General features: G+C 37.0%; 3 protein-coding genes and 1 long non-coding RNA gene across 4 annotated transcripts; 2 read left to right on the top strand and 2 right to left on the bottom strand.

The window, feature by feature from the left end:
• Positions 1 to 1,174: 1,174 nt before the first annotated feature.
• On the top strand, positions 1,175 to 6,614 carry LOC121768613 (homeobox protein knotted-1-like 6). Its single transcript, XM_042165142.1, has 5 exons — positions 1,175 to 1,715; positions 1,960 to 2,079; positions 2,269 to 2,380; positions 5,521 to 5,759; positions 6,287 to 6,614. Exons 1-5 carry the CDS (start codon positions 1,389 to 1,391, stop codon positions 6,446 to 6,448), a joined length of 960 nt encoding a protein of 319 aa, XP_042021076.1. The 5' UTR covers positions 1,175 to 1,388; the 3' UTR covers positions 6,449 to 6,614.
• A 318-nt stretch (positions 6,615 to 6,932) lies between these two features.
• LOC121768441 (2-phytyl-1,4-beta-naphthoquinone methyltransferase, chloroplastic-like) lies at positions 6,933 to 9,562 on the top strand. Its single transcript, XM_042164952.1, has 7 exons — positions 6,933 to 7,123; positions 7,241 to 7,305; positions 7,761 to 7,851; positions 8,313 to 8,401; positions 8,510 to 8,705; positions 8,955 to 9,054; positions 9,254 to 9,562. Exons 1-7 carry the CDS (start codon positions 6,986 to 6,988, stop codon positions 9,352 to 9,354), a joined length of 780 nt encoding a protein of 259 aa, XP_042020886.1. The 5' UTR covers positions 6,933 to 6,985; the 3' UTR covers positions 9,355 to 9,562.
• Positions 9,539 to 12,768, bottom strand: LOC121768440 (cysteine-rich receptor-like protein kinase 2). Its single transcript, XM_042164951.1, has 8 exons — positions 12,289 to 12,768; positions 11,450 to 12,207; positions 11,246 to 11,359; positions 10,997 to 11,130; positions 10,694 to 10,904; positions 10,367 to 10,601; positions 10,127 to 10,277; positions 9,539 to 10,053 (listed from the first exon to the last, which is right to left on the bottom strand). The coding sequence occupies exons 1-8, from the start codon at positions 12,294 to 12,296 to the stop codon at positions 9,715 to 9,717; spliced, it is 1,950 nt and encodes a 649-aa protein (XP_042020885.1). The 5' UTR covers positions 12,297 to 12,768; the 3' UTR covers positions 9,539 to 9,714.
• Positions 12,769 to 12,786: 18 nt separating this feature from the next.
• On the bottom strand, positions 12,787 to 13,285 carry LOC121768442. The gene is made up of 2 exons (XR_006043370.1): positions 12,972 to 13,285; positions 12,787 to 12,873 (listed from the first exon to the last, which is right to left on the bottom strand). It is a non-coding gene; the product is annotated as an uncharacterized LOC121768442 (long non-coding RNA).
• Positions 13,286 to 17,298: the final 4,013 nt, after the last annotated feature.

Raw genomic sequence — 17,298 nt, 5'->3', positions numbered from 1 at the left:
ACGATTTTTTGAGGCTTGCCTGAATATTGATACGTTCTTGTACTTGTATGCCAACCTATATGTATACATGTCATTGGCTTATGCTTATTTTTAGTATCTATGCTTTCATTTCATGTCACATGCGTCTACATAAGTACTAGTATTAATCACCATCCTTACATTGTGGTTTCATTTATTCATTTTTGCCGGTTGAAAAATTAAGAAATAGTACTAGTACTTCCTTTGTCCAACTATTTAATGGTACAAAATTTTAAAAAGAATTATTAGGTGGAATAAGTAGAATGAAAAAATAATTAAATATTTTAATAAAGAGATAAAAAGCAATTTTCTTTTTAAATATGAACATTTCAAATATTAAAAATTAAAAGGAAATTGTGGATACCTTGAATTAAATGGCGGGAAGTAATATCTAATGCTACCAGTATTCAATACTCCTATGTTGTAGTTTTTGGTATCACGACACGTGTTTGTGGCACCAATTAAAAACAGAATATCGAATGCAGCTTCATTAAATTTACTAGTTTAACTATTTACATACTGCATCATGAAAATCACTGACACAAAATACCAAGTATCATCACAGTGGTTTTTTTATTTTCTTTTGCCTCGTTTCATTATATTGAAAAAAGAGTTTGTGTCCTAATGTAATATCAATGTCTCGCCAATTTTACCCAAAATAGAAAAATCATTAATTTCAATAGATTAATTTTCACTAGGTTAAATTAAATCCGCAATTAAAAAACCATAAACTTTAATTTCGAAACGTCAAGCAGTCGCATCAAGCTTGCCTTAAAAAACTATACACATCACTTGATTACATAAAATTTCAATTAGATAGGACTTATTTAGGAGATCAAAAGTTTGATTTTAGCCCATTTTATTAGACACTTTTCCTTTTATTTTCAGAAATTATAACCACATAATTAAATTCTGTTCTACGGTTCAAGACTTCCACTACTTCTCATTTGATCAATTTTATCAAATTAATGATGCATGGCCCACAACAAATAAGTATTTAAATATTGTTATTAATTCAATTCGGTAGTCCAATAGCCTAAGCCACATTAATTTACAAAAAGGAATTATTTTTTTCTATTTCTCTTTTGAAAAAGATGAATTCCATTATTAATTTAATAAATTTAATAAATAAGTATAAAAACAAAGAATTCTTGAGAAACTAATAATGGAAAGAATGGGCCTTTGTTCTCCACTCTCACTCTCCTTCTCCTTCGCCATCTCAATTTTTCGCTGCTTCTCCAAAAACCGTCGATCTTAGCTCTCTCTCTCTCTCTACCTCGCTCTCTCTCTATCTCTCTCTCTAGAAACTCTCATCAATATATATAAACCGAACGTGTGTGAAGGTTGTATTTGGAGCTGCTTTTTCCGCGATGGACGAAATGTACGGAATTCATTCAGCTGGTGATTTCTACGCAGACAAGGCGCTAATGTCGCCGGATAATCTGATGATGGCGGCCGAATACGGCGGCTATCACTATGAGACTTTTGTTCCCGGCGGCGATCAGCACCACCAGCGGATTCCGGGGTTTGAATCGGAGGAATTGGGATTCCAGTGCTCGGCGGTGTCGGAATCGGCTTCCATTAACGTCCGCGGCGGCGATCACGATCAGGAGCACGCTTCCACCGTGATCAAAGCTAAAATTGCATCTCATCCTTCCTATCCGAAACTGCTCGATGCTTTCATCGATTGCCAAAAGGTGAGACAGTATGCAACTGATGATCGCGATTTTGATCTCGTCGCTAATTCCCTCCCCAATTTTTGGGGGAAAATTGTGGTTCTGGCTTGATTAGGTTTATAGATTTTTTCACTTCATTCACTTTTTTGAAGTGTGACCTAACTAATTGGTTGCTTCTCCACTCCTCTCTCTCTCTCTCTCTAAACGTTGTTGATGATGATCTGTATGTGAGCTGTGATTGCTTTTCTTCTATTGATTTTTGCAGGTCGGAGCTCCGCCAGAGATAGCGTGTTTACTTGACGAAATCCGGCCAGAAAGAGACGCGTGTAAACACGACGCCGTCTCGATGTGTTTTGAAGTTGATCCTGAGCTCGACGAGTTCATGGTACTCTCTCTCTATAACCGTAAAACATACACACTCACAAGCAAGTCTATCTGCAAAAACAGTTATTTTATGCTAGGATCTTCAAGTTTTGACATTTTCATCCTTTTCCTCCTTGCTAATTAATCTTTTTACCTAAAAAATTAAATAACTCTTGATGTCTTCCTCTTTAAATTTTTTTGTCATATTCAGGAAACATATTGTGACGTATTGGTGAAGTATAAAAGGGATTTATCAAGGCCTTTTGATGAGGCCACCTCCTTCCTCAACAAAATCGAGACTCAATTAGGCAATTTATGCAATGGTTCTCTCTCTCTCTCTCTTGCTTGCTTAAGTTCACAGATCGTTTCATGCATTCATACTGAGTTAAAATATCGCACTTAATTTACTGCAAAATGGTTGAACACTGAATCAACAAACACCAAAAAGAAACCCTAAAAAATTGAAAGTGAGCTTTGTTCATTTGCTACGGCTATGTATATATACGTGTTAAATTTTGTATGTTTGTTCATGACTGTTTTTTTGCAATGTAGCATGTGTTTATTTTATTTTATTTTATTTTGTGTGGAGTCCAATTTCTGTACGAAATAGTGAACCAACCACGTTAAAATCTAGCAACACTGTTGCCATCACTTTACCTTTGTTTTCTCGTATCAGTTTGAGTTCAGTTTTTTCACTTTTCATATGTTTTTTCTTCTTCTAAGATTGGTGTCTATACATTCATTCTGGTCGTCCTGGGTTCTTGCTCATTAAACGTTTTCCTTTTATACATTGATCTTTGGTTGTTTTGTGTCAGAGGAAAATAAAAGCTTGAAAATAAACCATTCATTGCTATAGATTCTGATTTTGACGTATCAATAGCCCAGATGACATGCCTAGCACTGCTCTCTTTTTTGCCCAATAGTGTTTTTTTCATTTTATAATTTATATTCATATATTATGAAATTTCACATGTATAAATATGTACTCTATAAATGGACTTCAAAACTTATCGTATTAGCAAAGTCTAATAACATTTGGTGCCAATGTGCCTTGTTTCCGTCATGTTAATTTGATGTTCTTTGGTCCCGAATGTTAAGCTTTAACAATGGAATAGGACGACTTGGTCCGAACTGTGAGATATAGAAGTAAACTTTAACAATGGAGTACTATGATTTAGTGAAATGCTGCATAGGTTTTCTATTTTCAAGGATATTGAATAATTGTCTGGAAATTGAGTTATGCTTATATATTCTTTTAAATCTGGTATGCTGCTGCCTGTGGCCGTGATTATTAAAATGTGTTTCAAGTTCCAACTTTCAAGTTTTGGCTCAGCCTTCATGAAAGCTGAGAAAACATTGGTAATTGTCTAATTGCTAACTGGTGTGCAGTTAAAGCCGTGTCTACACCTGAATTGTTTTATTAAAATAAATAGAATTGTACTTAGATGAACACACATTTTCTTAAAGCTAAAATAAACATTTATTAATGTGACAATATTGTTTTTCCTCTTTGTATGGTGGTATGAAGTGTATGAGTCTTAGTAGTACTAGTCACTCACATGCTAATGTGGCTTAAATATTTGAATAATGTCATGCTTTCCCATTCGGATTCTGCTACACAGTGGATTTATGTGTTCTTGATTATACTAATAATTAGCACAACAACAGTAGTTTAGTGTGATAAGTACAATTAGGATCTGATTTCGATCCCAGTTGCATGCTTTAATAAGGTCTAAGCCTACATGCTCGACCACGAAAAGTTGCCATGATTTATGCCTTTCCATCTACTTAGTATACATGCTTGTGACAGCTGCAGAGTTTAGAACTGGCACTGCTGCTGATGAACTTATTATAATGGTGGATGAGATTAGGAGATAAAGATCTAGATTAGGAAAAGATTAGAAGTGTTAACAGCTGCCATTAGCTATATATATATGGAGTATTTTATTATGATTGAAAGTACAATCTAACTTTTCGGATATATTCCATTTCCATTTTCAGTTAGAGTCTAGTGGTCTTTGTTTTCTTAATTACACTCTTAAATGCTTTAACACAGGATCTTAATGGCACACTAAAACACTGTTTCCACATGCTTATTATGTCCACTTGTATCTCCGCGTGACGACATCCTAAGATCGATGCTTTCTCCTACATGGTCGACTGCGCGTGGCGTAATATGTAAAACGTTTTGTGCATCATGCTTGTGTATGTAGTCTGAGAATTTGCATAAAGTATTTATGCTTTCCATGTCTAATCCTCCGCATAAAGTTGTAATATTATGTATGTGGGGCTTGATAAATATCGTATTTATGCTAGTGCATAGTTTTATATATGTTGATATACTTAGTTTGCAGTAGTATTACTGTTGTGAGATTTTATTTCTCTCCCTTCCTTTTCCCCCACCATACATTTTTTCATTCATTGAACAAAAATAGTGAGAGAAGGTGGGGCAGTAGGCGAAAACCCGGATAGAGCGGGTGGTCTAATTTTTTCACATGGGGCGCCCGGGGTTTACGCTGAAGCCCGGCCCACTTTTTTCACCCACACATGCACACACACATCTGCTATCATCCCACCTTCTCTTGCCTTTAAATGCTTGTTTTCGAAATATGGGCCCTATCTTTTTGCTCCCTCTCTCTCTATATGTATATAATTTGTGGGCCCGCTCTTGTTTTTTATTCTTCGTCCATTTTAATACAAACTCATATACTCATTTGTGTATTTTTATGGTAATAGGAATTAGTGATTTTTGCTATGTGATTGTGTGTTGAAATTTGAGTGGATGAATTTCGTTACCGATTGTGATTTTTTTTTTGGATCTTAATTTTTGTGGGGTAGAGATAGAGACATGAATAGCCGTTGACTGCTGTTTGATAAAGTTGCTGGGCCCGTCATGAGTGGGGCCAGACCATTCATATTGTATTTAGGCTTTATGTATTGAAATTAAGTTTTTGGGGCAACCGATATTTTTTTCGTATAGAATTTTATTAAATTCTTATTAGGACAAGTCCGATCATCTCCATATATATATATATATATATATATATATATATATATATATATATATATATTAGTAGGACCAATATCTAGTTCTGGGCTTGGGCTTACTTTTAGTTCAGCCAATCAGGATTGGCTGATTTTATTTTGGGCTAAAAATTTCTCTTTCAATGTTACTTGTATATTTTTTTTAATTTATCTACTTTGAGAGAGTTGCAGACACACTACCAAGTACCACATATATACTTATTTGGCAAAAGGTAAAAAGAGAGAGAGAAATTTCATAGAATTTGAAACATGAATGTAAACAAAACTAAATAATTGTTTCTCTTATGCAGTGAACTCTTACAATTTTCAATTCGTGCTTATTATGATTTACACACTATGACCGGTTTAGAAAACAAAATGACTGTATTTCATTCTTGCAATTACATAATGTGATTTTCTTCTTACTTTTGTCCGTAAGATGATGGTGGTTTATCATCTGACGAGGAGCTAAGTGGAGGAGAGACAGAGGCTACTGACTCTCAGACGAAAACTGAGGATCGAGAACTGAAAGATAGACTCTTGCGCCTGTATGGTGACCACATCAATAACCTAAAGCTAGAATTCTCGAAGAAGAAGAAGAAAGGCAAGTTGCCGAAGGAGGCTAGGCAGAAATTGCTTGAATGGTGGAACATTCATTATAAATGGCCTTATCCTACAGTGAGTAGTATCTCGACCCAAGTCGCTTATATTTTTGTTTTCTATTGCTTTATTTCTTGGCATGAAACATGATTTTGTGAAAAATCAATCCTAGATAGATTCCTCTTCCTGATTTACATTCACCGTACATTTGCCTAGTCCATATTCAGAAATGTTAAGACAGTGGCATGGAGTAAGATTACATTATGAATTTATGATCTTCTTAACCATTTCCTATATCTTTCTTGATACAAAACATGGCTTGCATGAAATGTAATCCGACATAAATCCAAATGTGAGCTAACGAGTTGATCAGTCTAAATTTGTCCCCCATATGATATTCAATCTAAATTTGCATAATTCATATTTGTGATAAATTTGGACAATGTCATGATCACGGTATCTATGTTATTATGTGATATACTACTATACTACTTAACAATCAATCTTAGACAGTGCATGAAAAACAATCCGAGATGGGCATATATTCTACATTTATTGTATGCTGAAGTTGTACGTCATGAAATATCAATGACGATGGCGTGCAGGAAGTAGACAAGGTCTCGCTGGCAGAGATGACAGGGCTGGACCAGAAGCAGATAAACAACTGGTTCATAAACCAAAGGAAGAGGCACTGGAAACCTTCGGAGAATATGCATTTGGCTATGATGGAAAATCTCTCTGGACATTTATTTATGAATGGAGAATGACCTTATAAATACACTCCGTGTTATGTGTTTTTGTCTCTAGACATTGTTAAATGCAATCACTATGTATATTCTTAGAAGAAATTTATGTGACTTGCTCTAATATTTCAGTATCGAATATAATAATTATATAAAAAAAAATGCTCTTGTCCCTGCTGGGGTTGGTTCATTCTTGATTTTCCCTTGTTCTTTTTTTGTGCCTAGTTATTGGCCCAGTGACCTAGTAATATTGATCAAGTAGGCATTTAAAATCAATTCAAGTTTTGAAAATTCGTTAATAGTACTAAATTGCAATAACACACATTATGTTATATTTTACACTCCTAGTATGTATTTTTTCTTACAACGCGATTAACCATCTCCATTTTTTATATTTCGATTAATCTTTAGAGTACTAGTATTACTTTTCCCATTTTCAATTCTAAATTATTCAATATAGCATGGAATCTATAATTATGAATCCGCTGGTTTGAAAATAGACGCTCACCAATCATGACTGGTCATATATATAAAATAATTTAAAAATTAAAAAACAATGAAATGGCTGCACTTCAATTTGCTTTTCCGTCCACAGCCGGTGGCCGGCATCGGCCGGCGTCACGGTCCATTATCAGACCGGTCAGGTGCGCTGCTGACAGGCAGGCGCTTTTTAACCGCATTGCCCCTGTCTATGATAACGTTAGCACCTCCATTTCTCTAAGCTTTATCTTCATTTAACGTCTCAATTTAGCTTGGGATAGTGATATTTTCCATTATCTCAGATTGAATTTTGGATTATGAGGCTTTTCTTTGCAGTTGAATGATTTGTTAAGTTTAGGAATGCATAGAGTGTGGAAGAGGATGGCTGTTTCCTGGAGCGGGTATATATCCTGCTTCCTCTCTCTCTCTCATATCTTGCATTTTGTGAATTTTTGGAAGTGTTAATACTATGATATAGCTATAGAGATAAACAATTTTATGCCTGCAGATGCAAGAAATAACCTCCCAACTGATTCAATTTGATGCACGGTTACTAATTTAGGCTAAATTAAACAGAAATGAATTTTGAAATCAAATAGGAGTATTGTATTTGTAATACGGAAACACTGCAGGACCTAATTCGATAATATTAAGTTTGAATTTGGCTTGGTATGACTTATGAGTTTACTATTTTTTTCATTGTTTCATGTGTGCTGTGTTCTCTGTGGGTGAGGATTGCACATTTTTTTTTCAAAATAGAATACTAGTAAAACTTATGAAGTACAAAATGTTAATGTGGTGAGGTCAGTGTTGAGCTGATTATAAATAGTAAGGTTCATTTTCAATGTGAAAACAGAGTTAAAGAAGGAGATACTGTGTTGGATGTTTGTTGTGGAAGTGGGGATTTGGCTTTTCTGTTGTCTGAAAAAGTTGGAATCAGTGGCAAGGTTTGCTTTCCTCACCATATTCTCTGTCTTCTTTACTTTTCCGACTGCTTTTTTCCATCTAATGATCCTAACTATTAGGCATATTTATCTGCTGTTTCTTATTTTGCTCAATGACTGTCCGTCGGTTAGCTGAGATTCTAAGCATTGCCGCTTGCTTGATTTGTTATATAGTCGACTAAGGCACTAATAAATCTACAGTTGGTTGAGTGTTTACAGGATTAGAGAGGTTAAATTTGATGTTTTTTAAGATGTACTCTGGTCAGAATCTTCTTGTCATTATATTCAGCAAGCTTAACTGTTAATAGTTTTAGAAGTACAGTTCCCATAATTTATGGGCATTTTGGCCTGTCGAGCTGGATAGCTCGTGCTAGGGTGCATCTTGTGTCTCATTTTTGAAACTCATGAATAGTTCATGCAAGTGATAAGCATCTTAGACTCACTTTGACTATTGGCATTGAAAGGTGATTGCTCTCGATTTCTCAAAGGAGCAGTTACAAATTGCTGCAACTCGCCAGAGTGCGCAAGCAAAGGCCTGTTACAAGAACATCGAGTAAGCATATCCTATCTTGCAGCCAAACTTTGAAGATGGCCAAAGTGACTAAAATGTCCCTTGAAGCTTTATGTCTTTACCCCATTCATGAACCTTGATTCATCTTAGGTGGATTGAAGGAGATGCAGCCGATTTACCATTCCCTAGATCCTCATTTGATGCCGCAACCATTGGCTATGGCTTGAGAAATATTGTAGATAGGAGAAAAGCTATGGAGGAGATGTATAAAGTTCTGAAACCTGGTTCAAAAGTATCTATTCTTGACTTCAACAAAAGCACTAGCTCATTAAACTCTTCTGTCCAGGTATTTACTGAACTAATTTTTAGTGCTATAAATTACCTTCTTTGTAATACTCATATAAGCCTTGTGTCTAATGTCTATTTATTAGAACTGATTTCTCTAAACATTTATCTCCAACAATAAGCAAGCAAATAATGTCTTGTGCACATAACATCTAGCTCTGATGTTCCTAAACAATCACTTAAACCAAGTTACAGTTGTGTGTGTGTGTGTGTGTTTTAAGGATCTCATTACATATCTTGGTTTTTTCAGGATTGGATGATTGATTACATAGTGGTTCCGATTGCAAGTGGCTATGCCCTAGCCGACGAGTACCAGTACTTGAAGAGCTCAATCAAGGAATATCTGACGGGTATATTTCCTATTTCACATGTCTACATACAATTTTCTTTGAGGAAACTGAAATAGAAAGGATGATGTTTGGAACAAATCTACTTTGGTGACCAATTGTACCAATACTCAACCATGAGAAACAAATTGCATTATCACTTTATCCACTGCTAGGAGGGTGAAAATATATAATCCATAAACTTATTCGTGTTTCGATGCAGGAAAGGAGTTGGAGCAGCTAGCTGGAGAGGTGGGCTTTTCCGAGGCCAAGTTCTACGAGATTGGTGCAGGGCTCATGGGGAATTTGGTGGTGACTCGTTAGGAAGGTACCCTTGCCACCAGACTGGATCTTCTGAATGCAGGTTCAGTTTCATGCGCTGGCTTTCTTCAACTACTGAATCTGTTGAGCAATGGTATAGGTTGCAATATGGTATATACATCAGCCTCCCCACAAGCACAAGTCCCTTGGAAATTTTGTTCCTATGTATAAGTTAATGCTTAATCCATACTAAAATCTGTTTGTATCTCTATATTGTTGAGTGAAAATGTCAAAATTTATATGCGAGTATATGTAACATGGATGATTTAATTTACACTAAAATCTCTCTCTAAGCAGTTCAACTCTAAAACTCAACAAAGCAATACATCACAAAGTTTCCCCTTAAAACACTCAGCTTCTAGGTCACCTAGGAAGGAAAAGACTCTGGGAAAGGTTGGCAACTGAGGCCGCATCGCCATTATTAAGGATTGGCGACGTGTCCAAGCTGATATTGTTGAATTCCATTGTCTTATCATCCATGAATGGGGGACTGGTTGGTGCTGGCAGGTGCTCCTTGCCCACTAGCATCAGTAGCGCCTTAGACATGGTTGGCCGTAGCAAAGGGATTTCTTGTGTGCACAAGAGTCCCACGTGAACCGCCCTTAGAATCTCGCTCTTAATGTCGATGGTGCTGTAGTTATGCAGCATTAGGTTGGGGTCGAAGAGCTCCTCCACTGTTCTTCGCTGGAAATGGTTCCATGCCTGAACCATACAAATTAGTTTAGTCCCAAGAAAATCGAATTAGTATATATATGTAGATATGTTTGGAACTCACAATTGTCACCAAGCTGTCTGTATACTCTGTGGTTTTGCTTCTGTTATTCTGCCTGCCCGTGATGATTTCTAGCAGAAGCACTCCGTAGCTGTAAACATCTACTTTTTCTGTTAACTGGCCGTGAGCTAGGTATTCTGGGGCCATATATCCTCTGCAATTTGTGGATTCAAGAATTTTTGTTGGGATCAGTTAGTGTTCATAAGTTTATTACTTAACTAGTAGTATGATTGATACACTCACAGTGTTCCTGCTATGGCTGTGCTGATGTGACTTTTATCTTCTTGGAAGGACCTAGCCAGCCCGAAATCTGCAATTTTAGCGCGCAATCTGGAATCCAAGAGTATGTTGCTCGCTTTGATGTCTCTGTGAATGATTCTCGTTTTCGTGTTTTCATGAAGGTACACTAACCCCTCTGCTGTTCCTATAATTATCTCGAGTCTCTTCTCCCAGTAGAGTGCTTTACCATTGCTTGAATCTGTGAATCAATTAACAAAGATTACTACATACACCACTGAAAAGCTGGACCAGAAACCTAGTTTTAGAACCTGAAAACGAGTACTTTATTACCAAAGATGAACCGATCGAGGCTTTTGTTAGGCAAGAACTCGTAAACAAGAAGGCTTTCTGGTCCTGAGCAGCTGCACCCCAACAACCTTACAAGATTCTTGTGTTCGACGCTACTGATCATGTTTACTTCATTATAGAAATCTGCTGCTCTGTGTTTGTTGTTGAAGAAGAGCCTCTTGACAGCTATCTCTCTCCCATCTGGCAAAACTCCCTGCATCAAGATTTTGTTTCCCTGTATCAGAATTCAGAAAGCACGCATGCATAAAGAGGTTTGTTTCTCTACTGATATTTCTGAGTGATGACCTTATACACTGTCCCAAAACCACCTTGTCCTAGTTTGTTTGCTTCATTGAAAGAATCAGTAGCTTTCTCTAGTGTGGAATGTTTGAAGTTTAGGCTTTGGTCGTGGAGGGTCTTCACTAGTTTCTCCACGTCGCCTGAAACAGGAAATAAATCAATCTCTTAAGATTGCTTGGGCCTCACGAATTGCTGATAACATCTCAGGAAAGGTCTAACCTAGGAAAGACATTCACAAATTGTGTTAGCTTGTACCTTTTCTCTTCTTTTGGATGGTTCTGTTCTTCCGTATGTAAAATCCGATGATGGCCGCCATTATTAGGACGGCTGCTGCACTGATAGCTGCTATCACAATGCCGATAGTTCTGCCTGCAGTGGCAGCAGCAGAAGACCTATATCAGAAAAGGCTAAGGAAGGCAAAAACTCAAGACAAAAACACACTCTAACTAGTTTTATTACCTCTTGAGCTTCCATTTCTAGGTACAGGATTGAGAAAATTGACGTCTGAATACCTCATGAAACACCCCGTGTTGAGTGCCCGGCCCTCAGAAGCAGGCAGGCAGCCCGATATGGCTGCAGACGCATTCACCAGGCACTCTCGGCAAGCGCTAGGGCTGATCGTCCTCCAGCAGTCAGCCAGGACGTAGGCCGACTGGTTTCTCGTCTGGGCCACAGCCACCTGGGCCCGTGCATAGCCGTAGTTGCTCGGTGCAGCTGAAACTGCCTGCGACAACGCCTGTCTGACTGATTCATGGAAGGCTGGTTGGGGCCGGGTTATGTTCCCACACACAGCCTGATCAGTCGGGCCCGTGTGCTCCCCAAAGAAGCTGTAGTTCTCGGCCCGCATGAAGCAGCCGTCCAGGTAGATCCTCCCTCCATTGACGGGATAGCACTGCGGCAGGACTGTCCGGGCTTCGGCATAGCACAGCACGCAGTCAACGGGAGAAAGGTCGCCGTAGCATTGAGCCAATCCGTAGTTCTTGTCGGGCCCAGAGCCCACCTCCGCCACGCCGAAGCCTGAAAGCCGGATTTGTGTGCTTATGTTCTCCATAACGGCCACAAAATTTGGCACAAAGAGAGTGGTGTTGTGCTCACGTTGGGTTCCACAGATTTGCTTTATTTTCTGAGATCTTGGCTCTGCGTATAATGCAGCTGGTAATAGCATGATCACCATTAATTTGATCATCAACCTTGTCTTCTTCATGGTTTCTTTTTCCCTAGAGAGAGAGAGGGCGAGTTTTATTTCAAGAACAGTGGAAACATGATCCAAAACAGCTATTTATGATTCTACAACTTACATATTCATAAATCATATATGAGGGAGCAGATAGAAAGGTTCAAAAAATCGTAAAAGTCAATAAGTCTTGGAAAATAAATGAGATAATTAGAGCAATTTGAGGCTGTTTATCTTCAAATTCCACCTAAACTGAATTGACCAGCAAAACTCAAAGTAAACAACATTATTTTTTGTGAAATAAAAATATTTATAAATTGTGGGACTTGTTGAAAACTGATGGAAAAGGAAATCTGAGCTAGAAAACAAAGTTTGTGATGATTCATGAGTAATAATGTAGGCAAGCCGCATTAATTTTTAAATGATAGATACAACCCCACATATTCCTCTCCTCTCACACATACACTAATAAATTATTTGCAAAGAAGCAAAGTTGTCAATTTTCACAAATACAACTTTGAACTTTCCAGATAATACAAAACGAGTTGATAGTTGTTAATTACAGATATACTACTAAAGTATTTCTAGGCACTCAAATTCAACAAATTTTCTGTAAAAGCTACCTTTATTTCAATTGCCACTGGATCATCATATGACGAATTTTTGCAGCAAATTAAGTTTACGTTATCAAATAAAACTATAAATCCAGCTGCAAAAAATATTTGAAAAATAGAAAAATCTGTGATCCAACAGAAAAAAACATATATACATATCTATATACATTTATAAAAACTCATAGCAGATAACCATGAAAAAGAGATTAGAACTGGAGATTTCTTGCTCCTTTTAGTATCGATTCTGGGAAATTTGCCTTTTTTCTGCAGAGAAAGAGAGAGAGAGATGAGATAGAGACAGAGAGAGATAACAACTGTTTTGTGCTTGAATATTATTAACAAACAATTCTAGTGAGTGAGAGAAGAAGAAATGGAAAAAATGGTGGGTGAAGTTGAGATAAATTTTCCACGAATTTTCAAAGTTTTGAAGATTGACAAAGAAAAGCATGTGTAGAAGCTTCTTCAATTTCAGCGCCTCCTTTTGTCGCGTTGAGTGAGTGGGGTCGATTTTTACGGCTCCTTTCTAATCTATTCTTAGCTCCTTTCTTTAAAAATATAAATTTCCATTAAAAATATAAAAAGAAAATATATTTAAAGAATTATTAATAAATAATGGGTCTCCCTTCATAGAAAAGAAAATTTATTATTAAATAAAAATATGTGGTATAATTTTAAAGGACAAACTAAAATGAAAATAGTTCTTATAATAATAAAAATATGTGGTATAATTTTAAAGGACGAACTAAAATGAAAATAGTTCTTATTTTAAAGGGTGAAGGAAGTACTATTATTTTTTCATTGAATTTCATATATATTTGAACCAATTTTATACCCAATATTGATTTCAGTGAATTACTAAAAAAAATTGGTATTTTATATTATTGTATATTTCTCGAATTATTTTAACGATTTTGTGTAATATTTTCCGTTAATTATTAATAGATTTGTTTTATTTTGCTTTTTATTTTGTTATTAGAACATCTCCAATGCACGGATGTCCCACTCGGACATCTACTAGGACTTCCCAAAAACACCCACTGCCACGTCACTAGGACTTCCCATTCCACTGCCACGTCACTAGGACTTTCCCTGCACAATCTGTTCTTCCCATCACCCTTCCCACTAGGACTTCCCGCAATAAAAAAATCACAAATTCACAAATAAAGCAATTTACGTTTACGGAAATAAAATTTCAACACGAATACGAACATGAAAGATTAACAACTTCATTAAAAAAAACATACATGATTCGAAAAAAAAAATTACATAGTAATAAAACAAAAAAAATTAATCACATCAACGTCAATCGTATATATAGAGTTTTAAAACAAAAAAAATTAACACAAGTGGTGCGAATGAAATGAAGTTCAACGAGCCGTATATATAGAGTTTTTTAAAAAAAAATTAATACCGGACGTCCGACCCACGCCACAATGGCGGACGTCCGCCCGCCCGTCGCCCGGACGTCCGAGGACATCCGACGTCCGTATCCGAGTTGCTTCGTTACAATGGCGGACGTCCCGGTCGCCCGTCGCGGATGTCCGACCGGACGTCCGCCATTGAAGATGCTCTTAAGATTTTCGAATGTGATGGCATTATGGAAAGATTCTTCGAATGAATGCTAGTATATTTTTTTTAGGTAGTGGAGTATTTATGAATGCTTACGTCAGTCACGCCCATTATGAAATTTATTTATGTTGTTATATTTATTTCGTCAAAACTTAGACTACTAAATATAGTACTTCAATTTTAAAAATAAGAAAACTAATTCATTAGTGTTCTTTTGTTAGTACTTCAATTCTAGAATATTTTTTGTGGTGACTTGATTTCAGTGAAGTGTCATGACACAATTCATTAGGGTCTTTTGTTAGTACGTATAAAGTGGGGAAAGATTAACAAAATTTTAAAATGTCCAATCTTCATACTAAGAAGTAAGAAATGAGGTGCTTTTCTAGTCGAGACTTTGAATAGTCATAGATGTTGTAACGCAAAATCGTAGTGGAATAGCAAAGGGTTGGATTAGGCCTAGGGCATTTTCGTGCAAATTCGACGAAAAGATAATCAGATAATGACCATACTCCATTGTTTCCCACCAAATATGATTTCCAACGCAACTTGAAGTAGTAAAAAAGGACGAGTAACGAAGAAGTTATGGGCCTCTGAAGATTTCAAAATATACGGAAGGGGCTGCCTAGGGCGTTTTCGTGCAAATTCGACGAAGAGATAATCAGATAATGACCATACCATACTGTTTCCCAACAAATATGATTTCCAACGCTACTTGAAGTAGTAAAAAAGGATGAGTAACGAAGAAGTTATGGGCCTCTGAAGATTTCAAAATATACGAAAGGGGCTGCCTAAGTCGTTTTCGTGCAATTCGACGAAGAGATAATCAGATAATGACCATACCATACTGTTTTCCTTCAAATATAATTTCCAACACTACTTGAAGTAGTCAACAAGGACGAGTAACGAAGAAGTTATGGGTCTCGGAAGATTTCAAAATATACGGAAGAGACTGCTTAGGGCGTTTTCGTACAAATTCGACGAAAGGATAACCAGATAATGACCATACCTCATTGTTTCCCACCAAATATGATTTTCAACGCAGGTTGAAGTAGTAAAAAAGGACGAGTAACGAAGAAGTTATGGGTCTTGAAGATTTCAAAATATACGGAAGGGGCTGCTGCCTAGGGCTTTTTTCGTGCAAATTCGACGAAGAGATAATTAGATAATGACCATACCATACTGTTTCCCATCAAATATGATTTCCAACGCTACTTGAAGTAGTAAAAAAGGATGAGTAACGAAGAAGTTATGGGCCTCTGAAGATTTCAAAATATACGAAAGGGGCTGCCTAAGTCGTTTTCGTGCAATTCGACGAAGAGATAATCAGATAATGACCATACCATATTGTTTTCCTTCAAATATAATTTCCAACACTACTTGAAGTAGTCAACAAGGACGAGTAACGAAGAAGTTATGGGTCTCGGAAGATTTCAAAATATACGGAAGGGACTGCTTAGGGGGTTTTCGTACAAATTCGACGAAAGGATAACTAGATAATGACCATACCTCATTGTTTCCCACTAAATATGATTTCCAACGCAGGTTGAAGTAGTAAAAAAGGACGAGTAACGAAGAAGTTATGGGTCTTGAAGATTTCAAAATATACGGAAGGGGCTGCTGCCTAGGGCTTTTTTCGCGCAAATTCGACGAAAAGATAATCAGATAATGACCATACCCCACAGTTTCCCATCAAATATGATTTCCAACGCAACTTGAAGTAGTCAAAAAGGACGAGTAACGAACAAATTATGGGCCTCTGAAGATTTCAAAGTATACGGAAGGAGCTGCCTAGGGCGTTTTCGTGTAAATTCGATGAAAAGATAATCAGATAATGACAATACCCCACTGTTTCCCATCAAACATGATTTCCAACGCAACTTGAAGTAGTAAAAAAGGACAAGTAACGAATAAGTTATGGGCCTCTAAAGATTTCAAAATATACGGAAGGGGTTGCCTAGGGCGTTTTCGTGCAAATTCGATGAAAAGATAACCAGCTAATGACCATACCATACTGTTTCCCATCAAATATGATTTCCAACGCTACTTGAAGTAGTAAAAAAGGATGAGTAACGAAGAAGTTATGGGCCTCTGAAGATTTCAAAATATACGAAAGGGGCTGCCTAAGTCGTTTTCGTGCAATTCGACGAATAGATAATCAGATAATGACCATACCCCACTGTTTCCCATCAAATATTCAACAAGGACGAGTAACGAAGAAGTTATGAGCATCTGAAGATTTCAAAGTATGCAGAAGGGGCTGCTGCGTAGGGCGTTTTCGTGCAAATTCGATGAAGAGATAATTAGATAATGATCGTACCCCACTGTTTCTCATCAAATATGATTTTCAACGCTACTTGAAGTAGTCAAAAAGGACGAGTAACGAAGAAGTTATGGGGATCTGAAGATTTCAAAGTATACGGAAGGGGCTGCCTAGGGTGTTTTCGTGCAAATTCGACGAGGAGATAATCAGATAATGACCATACCATACTGTTATCCATCAAATATGATTTCTAATGCAACTTGAAGTAGTCAAAAAGGACGAGTAACGAAGAAGTTATGGGCCTCTGAAGGTTTCAAAATAGACGTAAGGGGTTGTAGGGCGTTTTCGTGCAAATTCGACGAAGGGATAATCAGATAATGACCATACCATACTGTTTTCCATCAAATATGATTTCCAACGCAACTTGAAGTAGTCAAAAAGGACGAGCAACGAAGAAGTTATAGGCCTCTAAAGATTTCAAAATATACGGAAGGGGCTGACTAGGGAATTTGCGTGCAAACTCGACGAAAAGATAATCTGATAATGACCATATTCTACTGTTGCCCATCAAATATGATTTCTAACGCTACTTCAAGCAGTGAATAAGGACGAGTAACGAAAATGTTATGGGAATCTAAAGATTTCAAAATAAACGGTACAAGGGGTTGCCTAGGGCATTATCGTACAAATT

The sequence above is a fragment of the Salvia splendens genome, chromosome 15 (genome assembly GCF_004379255.2).
Source record: "Salvia splendens isolate huo1 chromosome 15, SspV2, whole genome shotgun sequence".
Classification (NCBI taxonomy): domain Eukaryota; kingdom Viridiplantae; phylum Streptophyta; class Magnoliopsida; order Lamiales; family Lamiaceae; genus Salvia; species Salvia splendens.
This window is presented reverse-complemented; position numbering and strand designations above follow the sequence as displayed.

Coding starts and splice junctions, on each gene's coding strand:
- LOC121768440 (XM_042164951.1), bottom strand. Junction 11,360..11,449: donor TAGAAATGGAAGCTCAAGAG/GTAATAAAACTA, acceptor CTGCCACTGCAG/GCAGAACTATCGGCATTGTG. Junction 10,278..10,366: donor ACAGCCATAGCAGGAACACT/GTGAGTGTATCA, acceptor CACAAATTGCAG/AGGATATATGGCCCCAGAAT.
- LOC121768613 (XM_042165142.1), top strand. CDS start 1,389: ATGGACGAAATGTACGGAATTCATTCAGCTGGTGATTTCTACGCAGAC. Junction 2,381..5,520: donor ATTAGGCAATTTATGCAATG/GTTCTCTCTCTC, acceptor TTTGTCCGTAAG/ATGATGGTGGTTTATCATCT. Junction 5,760..6,286: donor ATAAATGGCCTTATCCTACA/GTGAGTAGTATC, acceptor GATGGCGTGCAG/GAAGTAGACAAGGTCTCGCT.
- LOC121768441 (XM_042164952.1), top strand. CDS start 6,986: ATGGCTGCACTTCAATTTGCTTTTCCGTCCACAGCCGGTGGCCGGCAT. Junction 8,402..8,509: donor GCCTGTTACAAGAACATCGA/GTAAGCATATCC, acceptor GATTCATCTTAG/GTGGATTGAAGGAGATGCAG. Junction 8,706..8,954: donor CATTAAACTCTTCTGTCCAG/GTATTTACTGAA, acceptor TGGTTTTTTCAG/GATTGGATGATTGATTACAT.